The sequence below is a fragment of the Hylobates moloch genome, unplaced genomic scaffold (assembly GCF_009828535.3).
Source record: "Hylobates moloch isolate HMO894 unplaced genomic scaffold, HMol_V3 SCAFFOLD_7, whole genome shotgun sequence".
In the NCBI taxonomy this organism is placed as follows: Eukaryota; Metazoa; Chordata; class Mammalia; order Primates; family Hylobatidae; genus Hylobates; species Hylobates moloch.
The window spans coordinates 87,866,808-87,879,652 of record NW_026652282.1 but is presented as its reverse complement, the minus strand read 5'-3'; the positions used below and the strand labels follow the sequence as shown (position 1 = coordinate 87,879,652).

Below are 12,845 nucleotides of genomic sequence, written 5' to 3'. Positions count from 1 at the left end.
CATATATTATCATATATATATCTTACCATATATATATATCACCCAAACATATATATGTGTGTGTGTATGTGTATATATATATATAGAGAGAGAGAGAGAGAGAGGGGGGGGGCATACACGCACATCCCTAGGTATTGCTGGTGGGCAAGGTGAATATACATACACACATATATTACAAAGATATATATAAAGACATAAAGCTTTGTACTTCTCTTTTCAGAAAGGAAACACAAACCACAAATCTCTGCACTTTCTTTTTTGTTTTTTCACCTATAGAAAACATTTATTCAATAGAAAATCAGAAAATTACAGTAACTCATTAATTAACAAACATAATGGAATTGATCTATTGTAATTACATTGGCTCTCTTATTTTGTCTCTGATTTTAGTGCATTACGTGAAAAAGTTATATCATTGTATAAAACTGAATGTTTTAATGTTGAAAGTTATATAATTTTCTCACCCTTTCTTGTTTCCCAGCTTTCATTCCTGCTTACTCTTTTAGGTTTAAAAATAATATCTATCTAATAACCAAAATACCAAATAAGCTACCAATTTCTTCAAGTCTCAATTTGTAAAGCAAGTCTATCCTCCCTCAAGGGTCTTTGTCTTGTGGTCATTTAGCTGGCTAGGCCTGCAAAGGACATAATGTGTCAATCTTAAACTAGAGTCATATTTACTTATTCTTCCACATTCTGAATGTTTTTTCTCAGTTTGCAACTCCAAGGTTTCAATCTTCCCTCATTGTCTGGCTGTTGCCAAATTGGTATACTTGGTGTTTACAGATGGCAATTTTCTGACCTCCACATATGTCCTATTGAGGATAATTACTGCAAGGGATACCATCATATGAAGGTTTCTTTACTTGCTTTATCAACTCTACTTTGCATCAAAATGCAAACTTCAACACAACTGATTAAGATGTCTCTTCACCTCTTCATTTGGTTTTATTTCTTCAAAGAGTCAGAAAATAAATCAAATGTAAAGAAACCCCAAATCGCTGAAAAATGCAACTCAGTGACCAAAGCAACAATAACTTTTCCATGTCTAAAAATTTGATAGTAAAGAAAATTCTAAAGGGCATGCTACTGCTCTTCTGCTAGTTTTCTTAGGGTTTGAATCTGGGTGTTTGAGGACAGGGGAGAATTGTGCGTAATTTGCTCAAAGAGTGAAAACTCACACATGAGACAAAATGGCTCATGTATAAAATTTAGAAATTGTTAGAATCTGAGGACTTTATGAGACTTTCATGAAGTCTGTAAAATGAGGCCAAGCATCAATGTCCTGAAGTTTTGTATCTTCTCGCTACTCCCTTTACATTAAAAACCAATCTTATCTTTCTACCCTCACACACCCACTCCACCAACCTCCAGGAAACTAATATTCCACTGAACTACAGTGTAAAGACTGCAGCCTTTCCTCTTATCTCCTGGGCTCCACCAAATTCTTATGTCCCAGGGCCATGACCGGGTCAGGTAGTCTGGGCCATTTCCCCACATTTTTTTTGTGTGTGTGTGTGTGTGTGGAAGTAAAACCTTTTCTTCTTTTTTTCCTTGGGTTTGGAATTCCCTGCCCTATCATTTCTATGAGGTCTTTCCCATTCACCCGTTTAGTCATATTTAGAAGGGAGTTTATTTCAGTTTGCCCACCTGCCTGCATCAGTTTCACATATCTGCCCTAGTTTGCTTTTTTTCTCTTTTCCCAACCATAGGCAGAGAATGTTAGAGGAAGGGTAACATTTTATTCCTTGGTTTTATACTTTTACTTGGGTGCAAATCTAGTCTGAATATGAAAGTTCTGCTTAGAAAGGAAACTACCAATTGAGGCCTCCATATTCCAGAAATCTCATGTATGCACACTGAAAGGAAGAAATTCTGGGTGCATGCAGAATGAGAAAAGATTTAATTTTAAAAAGTTCTGTGACATATTTTATGAAGCAGCATAAATAATCACAACACTAATATCTGTAATTCACGTTTGCATTGATTTTTTTTAAATGGCAGAGAACAATTTGGTAAAATGTTACCCATGTGTACCACCTTACCTCTCCACATACATCATCTAATGTAAAATTATATAGGGAAGGCTTTGGGAATGCCCTATTTTTGAGGGAGGCAGGCTTCTGTCATAATCAAAAACACATTCTTTAAATGCCAAATATGTGTAAAATTAAGTCAATAGACTTTGAATAGTCCTATAACCTTAAGGTTAATATTTAGCTTTTTTCAAAGCAAGCAGGCCACTGCCCTGAACTACAGTTGCCTGGTGATCATTCCAGCGCGGTGCCTGCTTATTCCCTTTCGGAGAATCCAGGGGCCTTTTGCATTCAAGACAGGGTACGAGTGAAATGCCAATCTAAAAAGGGAACTTGAAACACGGATTTGGGTGTAATCCAACATTAGCCAGAAACCAGATGCCAATGAAATAAACTGCGCTGCCAAAATAATAAATCTACTAATTACGACGGCGATAATAGTTTACCAATCAATTGCAACTCTAGAGGAAAGCTGGGCATTCGGGAAAAGAAGAGCTCACAAATGAAAACCACAAGAAAAAGCTAAATCTGGTTGGGTAAGGAACACAATATTAAAAAAAAAAATCGAGTGTGCAGAATTCATTCCTTCCCCAAACGGCGTCGAGTTCTTTCACTCTCACAACACTAAATCAGGAACGCTGCCCTGGCAAGAATAAGGTTTTAGAAAGTGTATTAGAAGATAAGAAAAGTAGGACTCAAACGCCTTAATTTTCTAGTCGCCGTCACCTAAAAGTAAAGGTCACCCCACAAGTAAGCATCTCCCATGGCAAAAGCAGCAGCAAACGACGGGGCGGCGGGTTAACAGGGAGGAGTACTCTCAGGAAGCCACGCGACGTTGCACTTTTTGACCTCTGTTGGAACGAGCGGGCTAGGACAGGTACTGGAGCTCCGCTAGACAAGGCGGGTCACATATTTAAAATGCCCCGCTGTTTAGGGTCCGTAGCACCCCCACTGCCATCTCTTTCTCTGTCTCTCCTTCCCACCGCCCCGTGCCTTTGCCTTTCGTTGGAGTTCGGTGAGGTCCTGGTGCCCAGGGGGCGCCTTTTCCGCATGCCGGCTCCCAGGGTCCCCTTCCGCGCCCGCGGGACCCGTCGAAGTCCTGGTCTAGCCCGTTTTGAGGGCATCCGCTCCCTCCCCCTGGTACTCAGAACCCGCCAAAAGAGAGCATTTCGGGGGGCGACGGGCGTCCTCTACTCACCGGCAGGTGGCCCAGATCCGTGACCTCCCTGTCCCTCCAGCCCCCAGGTCCCGCCATGGCTTCGAGGAGCCAAACGGGAGCGGGCGACTGAACTGGGTGCGCGCAGAGTCTGAGGTGGAAGCGGACGAAAAGTTGAAGGGAGGAGAGGGGAAAGGGGAGGGCGGGAGAGAGGAGTTTGGGGATCGGGGTTCGTGGCGTGGGAGATAGAGGAGGGGAAACGTGGAGTGAAAAGAGTTGGGAGTGGAGGGAAACCGGAGTTTGCGAGGCGGGAAAGAAAGTTGGGCTAAGGCGAGAGAGGAGCCTGAGCGTCCGTCCTGGAGACGAAGAAGCTAGAAGGGTGCTCCGTGGCGAGAGCGCTGTGTCTGCCCCGTCAGGGTGCGCCTCTTTCAGGGTGGGGAGGGGGGCGGTGCAAGGAGAGGGGACCCGGGAGCAGCTCGAAAGGGATTGGTGCAGCGTCACGTCGCCAGGTGGGCCGCCGCCCGGCGGGGAGGCAGGCTAGGAGGGCCACCGGCTGAGGGAGGTGCTGAAGGACTATAACGGTTTGCGAGCAGGCCCTTCGCGGCCTCCCCCGGCCCTCCTGCCCCCTCCCACGTCCACTGCTGCGCCAGCCGCCCCTGCCCCCGCCCCCGCTGGCGAGTGTTCCACAGGAAACTTTTTCCAGGCAGCTGCCAGCCCCGGAAAACCGGTCCCGCTCCGCGCCGCTCCCAGTCTGGGCCCCACAGCCCTGCCACAGTCCAAACAACCCGCGCCCTAGACTTCCCAAGAAACACTTGTGACTTTTCTAGTTGTCTGTTTTCTCTTTCTGTCCCTCTGATTTTATCGCTCCATTTCTTGCAAAGACCTACCGAGTTACAGAAGGAAATGACTTGTCATGGGTTGGGAATCAGTCCTAGGCGAGCACCTATTTGAGCAGAGGAAGGCACCGAGTGCGCCCCGGGGCTGTCACAGCTTGGCCTTCAAAGCCATTAGCCGAGGGCAAGAGCAGAATGGACAGAGCCGCTGGGAACTCTCCTCCCAGCAGGCCTTATCTCCTCTGGCCCCAGGCTAGTTCATGCCAGGTCCCAGTCGTTCACTCAGAACAGCACCTGTTCTCAGGTGCGCAGGGTTGAGTAAGACTGACTGTCGTCTCCAAAGCCCGGCCTGCCCTGGGTCCTAAGTTTTGCATACGCCGTATTCGCAGCGCGCGGAGAAAATTCCTGCTTCCCTTCCAGTCTCCAGCGTTCCGGCCGGGTTTCATTCATTCGCTCATTCATTGCAAAACTTTTCCAAGTGCCCAAGTTGTTTGCTTCCGTTTTCCTTTAAAGCGCTAGAGGACTGACACATGGCTTAAAAGAATCTCACAAACGTGATTCAGCTGTGAGAAAGAGCCCCTTGAAACATTCGTGGGAAGGGGAGTCGGTGCATAAACTAACCGCATTCTAAACTCATGCTCTGCAGAGAGCACTTTAGTAAATGTCCCGACACTGCTTAGTTTCTCTGGAACTCTCAGACGGCATTCTGCGCACCCTAACTTCGGGGTCGGAAAGCGATTGGGAGGACTTGTTTCCTGTTTCTTTCTTTACTTTTTGATTAGTAATTACCTACCTCTTCTAAGAAGATTTATACGAATAATTCTTCCCACTGACCTCGAGCTCTCCATTTCTGACTCATTCTTCTAATTTCTGTAATATCTTTACATATTGGTAGATTTTGTTTATTTCCTGTCTGTTTCAATGCCAGAGTTTGACCTCTTTACATTCCTTAACTTCTAAGTCTCAGTGAGCTGTGTAATGGCCACAGCCTGTCTGAGGAACCGGGTCTCGCTAAATAAAGAAAATTCTCTGTTAACGGTTGCAGAGAAAACCAACCACTACCTCCCCCCAAAAACAAACCCGGGTGTGCTGGATCGAATTTTCTCGATAATTCAAATATGATACATACTTGAAATTACACTTTCAGATATTACACTTTCCAATAATTCAAATCTTGACAATTTTACCGCACAAACCGTTTTAAAACACACTTTAAGAATTCCTGGATGATCAGTAAAACTCTTCTGAATATTCCTAAATGTGAGTCTGAAATTAACATTTCTTAACTAGAGAAGCGTAGGTGAACTAGTTAATAGAAAATTACACTTTTACATACACATTTAGTTTTTAGAAATAAGACACGGAGTCAAAAAATACAACATTTAAAGGAACTCTGAAGAGAATCTTTGCTAAAGGGAAGAGCTGTTCATAAGTCAAGGCTTTTTTTTTTTTTTTTACAATGCGATTTGCTGAACGTGGGGTGTGGGGGAAAATGCCCCGTGGCCCCTAATGGCAAAGACTGTTTTAGCCTGTCTAAAGGGCAAGTCCAGGCCAGGAAAACAATCCAGGCTAGATCATTGGGCTCACTAGTTGCAAGGCTCTGTGGGAGGCTAGCCACTTGGAGACTCCATAGGGATTAACCACTTGGCTCTTGGGACCGCCCCCCTCCCCAGGTGCGGGGAGGGGAAACTACGTGTTTGACCAGAACTTGAAAGAGAACTTACAGATTTTTAAATTTATTGTTATTTTCAAGGAGAAAAGGAGGCATGGAAGAGCATGGAAACTTTACCTTGTAAGCTGGCATTATGGGGATTTTTGTGGCCAGCTTGGGGAAGGTCAGCTTCTTTAGCAGAACAGAAGGCAAATAGATGGCCTCCAGGCATGGGGCTGTGACCCGAGCACAGCCTTGAAATAGGGCATTTGTTTTCCAACTTCAGGACTTCTTTTCCTTTCACCCTGTTAACCATCATCTCCCTGCCTCCTTCCAACATGTTCTTATTTCTCTCTTTCTTTCCTGACTTCAGACTGCATGAAAATAACCCTAATCTGTCCATGGTCTAGGAATTTCTCAGCTTGTGTTTTACCCTGAAACGATCTCTCTTCCAACATTACACGTCCCATATTTGTACCATTCCCTTCTTCTCCAATCCATTCTGTTATCTTAAGGCCATTAGCCCTTTGGAACTTTTAATTGTTGGTATATTTTAATAGCTAAAATTGATTAAGTACTTACTGTATGCACCAGACTAAGTGCTTTGCATGTATTATCTCATTTAATTTTGTTGACAATTATTCTAGGTTTTAAATTGTTGCCCCCAAGTGTTTAGTCAAGGAGATTGAGGCACAGAGAGATGAAGCAACTTGCCTAAAGCCTCACAGCTAGTAACTGGAAGAGCCTGGCTTCCAACTCAGGCAGTCTGACTCCAGAGTCCGCTGTTGAAGGGCCCCTGCGGTGCATATTTTGAGAGTGTGTGAAGAGGAGCCAAATGCAAAAAAGCCTCGGGGTAAGACAGATCAGATGACATTAGCTAGGCCCCTGAGCTATCCAGTTCCCCCTTCCCCCTTTCAGCCCTCAAGCCCTCCTAACAGAAATAACAGGATTTATAAAAAGGAATGGAACCCAGTCATAGCCTAAGAGTAGCTAGTGACTGCTTAAGCAGATATCACCAAGTGGATCACCTCAGAGCGCAAAATCATGGTTTTCAAGCTAAGAAACTTCCAGAAAGTAAAACAGCAACTTTTAATGCTAAAAAATTAAAATGTATTCCCATTCCTTCCCGTGAGTTTTTTTGGCTGGGAACAAACCATATTCAGTAAGGACTTGAAGGAGGCTGTTTGTGAGCAATCGTGCTTAACAGAACGGAGATGTTACATGGCAAGGTTACAGACAGTAGCCCAGTTGGTAGGAGTACCATGGACATAGTGCCAAGGACATGGGTTTGATACCCTAGAGGACCAGGATGCATCTCTGTGCTCGTTGGCCCTTAATAGCACCTCCTGTCTTGCCAATTCGCATCCCTTTTACTGGAAAAACAACTCCAAAGTCAGTACTTCCATCTTTGTACACAAAGAACCACATATTGATTTTGATATGTAAGTTGCTAATCACATAATCTGAAGAAATTACACTGCAAGGGCATGTGTGTATTATGAAAAATATAGATTCAAAATATTCTTGGTTGTTCTTTTTTCATTCACACATTTAAGATTGGCAATATATACCTTATATACCTTAATAGACACTTATTCAAAAATTTTATTTAAACTTGTTTAAAATCTCATAAAACACTTTATTAAAATTTTCAAGCATACAAAAAAGGTCTGTCATTTACTGGTTTTCCTCTACTTTGACACCTCATATATGAAAATTAGTTCTTCTCTTAGCACAAGCTTGCTGTGTACATCACAGGGCCCTGGGTGGGAATGATGACATAAGGTTATATAGCAATCTTTTTGAAAAGAAGAGTCCCACATCTGTGATTCCAAACATTTCAGGTCCAGTATCTTCCAATATACTTGTGAGTGGCTGGGTAGCCTCTCTGAAAGATCCTCCTAGTAGAGGGAGGAAACTTTTGGGAACCACTAGGCTAAAGGACCTTCTTGAGGTTTTCTTTCTTCTTTTTGGAGACACCTTTGCAAACTGTAGGATTTCCACCACAGTTCCTAACACTCCTGGCACCATTACTTTTGATTTTTCTTACATGCCACTTCTCTGGGGACAAAGCAACAAGCTACCTAATGTTTCTCAAGCTAGAGTTCATGAAATGTGCCTTCTGACCATAGTTTGAAAAGCTTCTGTTGCTTGTCATGGAATGCTCTTAAGCTCAGCATGATTTGAGCTATGCTTGTTTCTAAAATGAGGCCCTGTAAACCTCAGCAGAGCTGAACACCGATCTTCTTGCTATTGAAAACCGGAATGCTACTCTAAAAAAAGACAATTGTTTTATGAAGACAACTAAAACATGGAAATTAAGACCAAAAGTCAGATTTCTGAAGTTGGAAAGAGGCTTCCTTTTTTTTTTTTTTTCTTAGTGTTTCCTATCTTTGGAGGCCATACCATCCTCTTCCAGGAATTCCCAGCCCAGCAACTTCAGGCTACGCATCCTTCCTCACCTGGCACAGATGCACATGGAAATTTATTTACTGTGACACTAATGAAGCTTAAGCTTCAAGGCCTCTCACTTGCACTTCCAATGCCCTAGGAGTGGCCCTAGTAATTCTGTATTGCTAATTTTATATTCCTTACTTTGATGTGGGCTCCTCAAATTATAAAAGCTTCAGACTCAACAAAACTCAAATCTGTCCCTGAATGCACAACATCTAGAGAACACAGTAAACTTGAATTATGTGTTTGTGTGTGTATAATCTCCATAAATCACTAAGGCTTGACAAAGTAGGAGCTGCAACTAGCAATCCACAACTAGAGAATATGTACTTTTAAAAGGGAAAAAGCCCAGAGTAACAAAAGAGGAATAGCACTGAATGTTAAGAAGTTATCCATCTATGTAGAAAGGAATATATCACTTAAGCAGGATAGATATCCTTTCAATTGAGGATAAAATGGAAAGAGGAAACAGAAGTAATACCGTTATGAGTGTATGTTACAGACTGATGACAAGAACTATATGGGCAATACTTCTTAACTACAGATCACAACACTGTGGAGGAGAAAGTAATAATGATAGAAAGCATATTATATCTTATATTATTTAATTAGAAAAAATTACAAAATAAATATGTTTATTTTACAAGTCAAAAAAGTCAAAAGTGAATGCAGAAGAAGGTAATAATAGTCTCTACCTTCTCCATCCAATCATATACCACCACCAATACTCCCTCGACCAAAATACTCAAATTTTGAAACAGGAAGAAAAGATTCCAGACAGTATATATCAGTAAATTTGATGTTGCTTTTAGGGGAAATTGTAGCAGAATATTATACAGATGGCTCCTGAAATATGCTTCCCAGGAGCAAGTAGTTGTTCACTAATAAGGAGCCATGGCAAACTAGCTCATTTCCTATTTTGATTTTGTTTTGTTTCATTTCGTTTTGTTTTTGTTTGTTTGTTTTCAGTTTTTGAGACAGAGTCTCACTCTGTTGCCCAGGCTGGAGTGCAGTGGTGTGATCTCGACTCACTGCAACCACTGTCTCTTGGGTTTAAGCAATTCTCCTGCCTCAGCCTCCCAAGTAGCTGGGATTACAGGTGCCCATCACCATGCCTGGCTATCATTTCCTATTTTGAGTGGTGATAGCAAATTCAATGTAACCTCCTCGACGTAACCCCCAATGAACCAGTCATCATGTTATTCACTTTGTGTGGTCTCCCCCCACATTGAATCAGGACTGACCCTTTGTGGCCCATAGAATATGGAGGAAGTGATAGTGTTGACTTATAAGGCTAGGTCATAAAAGAAACTGAAACTTCTGGCTAGGTCTTTCAGATAGATTGATTTAGGAGAAATCACTTGCCAAGCCTTGAGGACACTAAGGTAGACCTGTGTTAAGGCCTACATGGAGAAGAACTGAGGCCCATGCTAAGAGCCAACACCGACTTGCCAGCCACATGAGTGAGCCACTTTAGAAGTAGATTTCTCACTTTCATTGAAACATTAAGATAAAAACATTCCCAGACAACGTTTGACTATAACTACATGACAGACCCTGAGTCAAGCCACTCCCAAATTTCGGACCCATAGAAAACCTGAGCTATAAGAGAAGATTATCGTGTTAACCAACTAAATTTTGGGGTGATATGTTAAAAGGCAATAAACACCTAATAAATGGGTTCCTCAACCAGCCTGGGCAACATGGCAAAATCCTGTCTCTACTAAAAATACAAAAGAAAAGATTAGCTGGCAGTGGTGGTACATGCCTGTCCTTCAAGCCACTCGGGAGGCTGAGGTGGGAGGATTGCCTGAGCCTGAGAAGTCGAGGCTGCAGTGAGCCGAGATCATGCCACTGCACTCTAGTCTGGGCGACTGGAAGGAGACCCTGTCTTAAAAAAAAATTTTTTTTAAAAAGCATTCTCAGCAATTAGACCAGGGTATTATTGTAGTCAATGTATTTTTATTTCAGCAAAAGATTTTATGATATCCTTTTGGGCAAGATAGAAAAATGTGAGCATGTAAAGCAAAGATAGACATATTCATGGCTAGTTGAACAAAACAGTTAACTAATGAATCAATGGCAAAATGAAGAGAACTTGCAATATTGTTATAAGGTTATGCTGGGCATAATCAAACAGCATTTTCTATGGTGGTGAAAATGTTTTATATCTATATCATATATTTATGATAGCCACTAGAACTGTGTGGCTACTTGAAACATGCCATCTTAGGAACTGAATTTTTAATTTTATTCAAAGGAAACTTAAATTTATATAGACATATGGCTAGTGGCTATTGTATTAGTTAGTGCAACCCTGTAAAATTTAAAAAATCAGATTCATTAAACTTTAGAGAAAAAAAGAAATAGAAACCCAAGGACAGATACTCTAAAAGGAATGTGGTACAGATTTTCTGTCCTTGGCTCAGTGTTCAACTTACTTATCAATGTTTTATGTGACAACATGAAAGACATGAACATAACTTTTGTTGATGAACCCCAATAGGGAACAATTATTAATTTATATGTTGACAAGTATTTTTCCCTGGTTTGGCACTCCAAGGTCAGAGCAAGAAGGGAGTTGAGCTAGGGAAGTGATTGGGCTGAAACATAAGGTAGTTTTTAGGGTTAGTTCAAAGGAAAGGATCCCAAGGCCAGAACAGGGTAGAGCAGACAAGCAATAAATTGGGCATATAGGCTTGGGAGGCAGCAAAGCAGACAAGCTGAGAAGATAAAACTGGAGATGAGACTGAAGCTGACAGGAAGCTAGAATGATGAATGAGCAGGGGGTTAGGAAAGGGAGGCAGGGGCCAAACTGACATGGATCAAGGAATAAGCATAGATGAAGGCCAGTTCATGCTTGTTTATGGCTGCCTGGTTCCTCCTGTTGTTTTTGCTTTTGGCTTTTTGCATTCCCTCTGGGCATGGGCTGAAGCATTAAAGAAGCAGATCCATTCTTCAGAGAAACAGATATTGCAAGAGCCTGGAATTGTTAGCCTAAACCAACCAGATGGCATTTTACAGTGATAATTGTGAAACTCTGCAGCTAAGTTAAAAAAAAAAAAAAAGAAAAGAAAGCAAGCAATTGATTCTGTAAGCATGGGATGTGAGAAACCTAGCTTAAAAAGTAATGTTAATCCAGTGCTACAGTGACACCAGAGAGACCAGTAAAATATCCAAATCAAGGGCAATCATCTTAACTGCACTGTATACTAGGCAGACATTTGAAGATATGTGACTATTTCAGAATATTACATTTCAAACAAATTAAATAGTTTCCAAATTAGTAGGATGGTGAATAATTCAGAAATCATGACATAATTGGAAAGTTTTGAGGAATTAGTACCATGTAGAGTTTTGGAGGGGAAGGCTTCGGAGACAGAGTAGCTATTTTCACATATTTTTAATGGGAAGTCACAAGGAAGAAGGATCAATGGATAGGGGTTATAAAAAGGTAAAATTCAGAGTAATTAAAGAAGAGTATGATAACAATTATCCCTGTTCAGAGCAATTAAAGGAAGACTATTCTAACAATTCTCACAGCTGCTTTCTAAAGGAGAGAGTTCTAACTGGAAATAGTTCATGCATAGACTAGATCATCTGCACCAGATTTGCATTAAAAACTCATGGATTAGAAGAGAGATCGAACTAAAGCAATTCTAAGTCCTTTCCAATTCCGAGAAATTATGCAACTACTATTCTTTTCAAAGGGCATTGCTATTCTGTTTCCAACATAGGGGCATGTATTATTCTTAAGTCACACCCAGGAAAGTATGTTTTGTATAAGGTCACAGAACAAATGCGACACTTGGTTAGAATGCAAAGGCATAACTAGCTATTTTTATATGTGGTGCAAGTGCTGAGCAATGCAAGCATTGCTACCACTCCTTCCATCTCCCCTTAGCCCTCTCCCACTCCTATGCATTACCATGCAAAATGCACTATCATTACGGTCTGCAAATGTCTACTTCTATCTCCTTCATTTTTCTCTTTGTGTTATTTAGCATTGAGAAGAGTCTCAAAGGTCAGATAGTGTGTGTGTGTGAGACGGGGGGTGGGTATTGTGTCAACCTCTGGGAATGTATCTGAGTGATTGTGCTACTCACCCAACCATAAGTTATGGGACATATCCAATCAATTACTTCTCTTTTAGTGATTCCAAGGGGAATCTGTGAGAGGGTGGTTCTTGCCCTACATGATATACATTTTCCTCCAAGGAGGATGATGAAATTACAGCAATATTATTCTTTAAGACTTTTTTTCTTTACTGGAATTTTTAACATTACAATAGTTATGCAAACTTGTAGCAAGTCAAATGATACAAGGACGTGTAAAAAAAAAGTTAATGAATTGCCTCCTCCCATCTCACCCCACTGTTAATGTTAACAGTTTGGGTTTTTATCTTTCCATAGCTTTATATTTGCTAATACAAATACATGCAAATATACACAAACATATTTCCCCTATTTTTCAAAATAGGAGGAGAGGATCATACTATACATATCATTCAGCAACTTGCCTTATTTTACTTAATATGTTATGTACATCAGGACATATAGGAGTAAGTTACTGTTTTAAGAGCTACAAAGATTCACAGATTTGATCACATGAAAACTAAAATGAATCAATGAACATGAAAATATATTTGCAACACGTATGACCAACGAATGCTTAATATCCCTACTACCCAGGAACACCTACAAATTTATGAACTA

At 41.4% G+C, this 12,845-nt stretch overlaps 1 protein-coding gene across 1 annotated transcript in view; it reads right to left on the bottom strand.

Annotated features, from left to right (window-relative positions):
• Window positions 1-3,291, bottom strand: part of NRK (Nik related kinase) — a 139,978-nt gene extending 136,687 nt beyond the window's left edge. The window contains exon 1 of the mRNA XM_032756236.2: window positions 3,235-3,291. Coding sequence (XP_032612127.1) covers window positions 3,235-3,291 — 57 coding nt within the window. The remainder of the gene's footprint in view (window positions 1-3,234) is intronic.
• Between the last annotated feature and the right edge of the window lie 9,554 nt (window positions 3,292-12,845).